The sequence below is a fragment of the Benincasa hispida genome, chromosome 9 (assembly GCF_027475165.1).
Source record: "Benincasa hispida cultivar pf3 chromosome 9, pf3_genome.v1.1, whole genome shotgun sequence".
Taxonomy (NCBI): domain Eukaryota; kingdom Viridiplantae; phylum Streptophyta; class Magnoliopsida; order Cucurbitales; family Cucurbitaceae; genus Benincasa; species Benincasa hispida.
The window spans coordinates 72071434-72074652 of record NC_143486.1 but is presented as its reverse complement, the minus strand read 5'-3'; the positions used below and the strand labels follow the sequence as shown (position 1 = coordinate 72074652).

General features: G+C 37.9%; 1 protein-coding gene across 1 annotated transcript; it reads left to right on the top strand.

The window, feature by feature from the left end:
• Positions 1-495: 495 nt before the first annotated feature.
• On the top strand, positions 496-2874 carry WRKY17 (WRKY DNA-binding protein 17). Its single transcript, XM_039043961.2, has 3 exons — positions 496-1599; positions 2028-2153; positions 2255-2874. The coding sequence occupies exons 1-3, from the start codon at positions 833-835 to the stop codon at positions 2427-2429; spliced, it is 1068 nt and encodes a 355-aa protein (XP_038899889.1). The 5' UTR covers positions 496-832; the 3' UTR covers positions 2430-2874.
• The last annotated feature ends 345 nt before the right edge of the window (positions 2875-3219 follow it).

Below are 3219 nucleotides of genomic sequence, written 5' to 3'. Positions count from 1 at the left end.
GAGAATATGCATATCAATTATAGTTAAACCAAGTTGGATTCAACAAAACTCAAAATTTGTTGGTAAAGGAATTGATGCGAAGATATAGAAATTATTAAAATAGGACTAAGGTGAATATTGAGCGGATCAACAAAAATATTAATTATTATTTGTAAGACTTTATAATAAATTTTTAGAAAATTGGCAATCAAAACAAATATATTTAAAAAAAGGGAAGGAAAAAATTATATGGAAAATAAATTTGAAATAATATATATTATAATAAAGTTTGGTCAACATTTGGAGGTTAAATTACAAGAATAATAGAACAGCTCCACGTGATCCCCACTTTTGGTCAGCTTTTTTCATCAAAACACAGAATAGTTCGTCGTTTTGTTCAGTATTATATATCGCAAACTTTCTCGCGAATTCAACGATATTTTCACGATATATCGTATGCAAAATGCACAAATTCTAAAAACAATTTTAAATACGTCGTCGTTTTCGCAAAGCGTTGAAAAGGATTTGGTCTGTTTTCTTCCTTCTTCTGATTTTTTTTTTCTCTTTTGCTCCTTTTCTTTTCCTTTCTTTTTTTGCCCTTTTCCCAAATATGCCCCACTCTGTACGTCTTTTAACGAATCTCCACCGTTGGATCAAGAATCCACTTTGACTCCCAACCTGCTTACCCGGTCATCCGGTCACCTCCAACTCCATTAAATCATCCCCAACCTTCAACCTTCGTCTTACTTTCTCCGAAAACTAATTTTTCTCCTCTGCTTCTTCAATGATCTTATTCTTGTAGTTCAGACTTTTTCGTCTCTGTTTCTATTTTCTTTGCTTGAAGCTCTTAACTATGGCGGTGGATCTGATGAGTTTTCCAAAGATGGACGATCAAATCGCTATTCAAGAGGCTGCATCGCAAGGATTGAAGAGTATGGAGCATTTGATTCGTCTTCTTTCTCACAAGCAATCTTCAAGCCATGTCGATTGCTCTGACCTAACAGATGCAACCGTTTCCAAGTTCAAGAAAGTGATTTCTCTCCTCAATCGAACCGGTCACGCCAGATTCCGGCGAGGTCCGGTTTCTTCGGCATCCTCCTCGTCCTCCGGTTCATCTGCTCATCTATCTCTTCCTCAAAATCAGGCCATGAATCTCACTCCTACTCCGTTTACTTCACCGACGAATGTTCCTGCTCCGCCGTTTGCCGCGACAGTGGCCGCTTCGGCTACCGTCGCTCAGCCGCAGGCGAAAGTCGTTGCTGTCGCGGCCAACTTCCTTCAGTCGCAGCCTCAGAGTATGACTCTCGATTTCACTAGGCCGAATATTTTGAACTCTAACCCTAAGGGAACCGATTTGGAATTTTCTAAGGATACCTTCAGCGTCTCTTCGAGCTCCTCGTTTATGTCCTCTGCTATAACCGGAGACGGAAGTGTATCCAATGGAAAATTAGGAACGTCGATCTTTTTAGCACCAGCGCCGACTGCTTCCGGTGGTAAACCGCCGCTCTCGGTGACGCCCTACAAGAAGAGATGTCACGAACACGATCATTCCGAAGATTTATCCGGGAAATTTTCCGGATCAACATCTGTTTCCGGCAAGTGCCATTGCTCAAAGAGAAGGTAACGAATCTAATTTCACATTCTCCTCACTTAATTTAACAAAACAATCGAATATTTCTTTGAGTGATATTCGGAAGAACAGTAACCCTAAAAATTTCTAGCAAAGAACTATGTTGATGGAGAACGAGTGGGACGAGTTGACTCGTCCGAGTTGTAATTGGGAACAGTTAGCGAGTTAGTGGGCACAACACGCGTGACACTGACACGATTAGGTGGGGTGGTTTAGTAATTTAGAAAAATTATAATAATTCGGAAACTTGGAAAAAAAAAAATTCAACTTGGCAATAAAGCAGTTTTGTCTCGTTCTCAGCCTTAATTGTTGACCGTTGACTTTGGTCACATGTGGGCCCCACCACCTCCATTTTAAAACTCACAATTTTCCCAACGGATTCCAATAAAATATTGACCGTCGTCGTTTTCTTCTACAGAAAAAATCGGTTGAAAAAGACGATTCGAGTCCCGGCGATTAGTTCAAAAATCGCCGATATTCCACCGGACGAGTACTCTTGGAGGAAGTACGGTCAGAAGCCAATCAAAGGATCTCCATACCCACGGTGAGTATAAACTAAATAAGAGCAACTCAACGCCGTGTCGGCGGCGATTTATTGTAATTTACCGATTTGACTGAACGATTTTTTGTGAAACTTAATTTCAGGGGATATTATAAGTGTAGCACAATGAGGGGATGTCCGGCGAGGAAACACGTGGAGAGAGATCCGAACGATCCGGCGATGTTGATTGTAACGTATGAAGGAGAGCACCGCCATACGCAGAGCTCGTTGCCGGAAAATATGGCGCCTGGAGTAGCTTTAGTTTTTGAGTCAACTTGAAGGAAAAATAAAGTGGGTTTGGAGAGGGAATGAGGAGAAAAAAGAAAAAGAAAATTTGAATTTTGACTTTTATTTTATCTCTTCTGATGATTGTACATTAAAAAAAAAAAAAGACGAAGAAATTCAGAATTAAAAAAAAATTGTTTTTTTTTTTCTTTCTTTTTTGGTAAAAATATTCGCATTCTGGCAGATAGAATCTGGGTGTGTTTGAAAATATAAATAAAAGTTGGGGGGGAAAATGGAAATTGGAAAATGTTTAGGGGTTGATTGGTGAGGGTATGAAAAGTCAAAAGAAGGTGGAAAATGGTGGTCAGTTACCGGTGAGAGGTTGTCAATCAATCAAATTCACAAATTGGTATGTGGGGCCCATTCAATAAAAAGACTTTTTTTTCCCACTAGAATTAATTAAAAAGTTACTTAATGATATCTTTTTGTTTCTCGAGAACTGCAAAAGTCTTACTTGATTTTTTTCGAGAATTAATACTTTATTTCACTTATTTCGAAATTGACCCTTTCTTTTATTTAAAGATGCAAACTTAGGCATATATTCTATGTTCTTTTTTAAATTTTCTTATAGTTTTTTCTTTTTTAAATTAAAAAAGAACCCTCCGATTGTCTTTTTCCTTGGGGAAAATAAATTCCTGTTCAACTCTATGAATTGTGGAGTGTTTTATTTATTTTTCTCTCTATTTTTGCTAGTTTTCTTATGAAAAAAATATATAATTATTAAAAAAAGTCAAATAAAAGAAGAAGGGCAAAATGGGCTTTTCATTTAATTGGACTGTGGCCC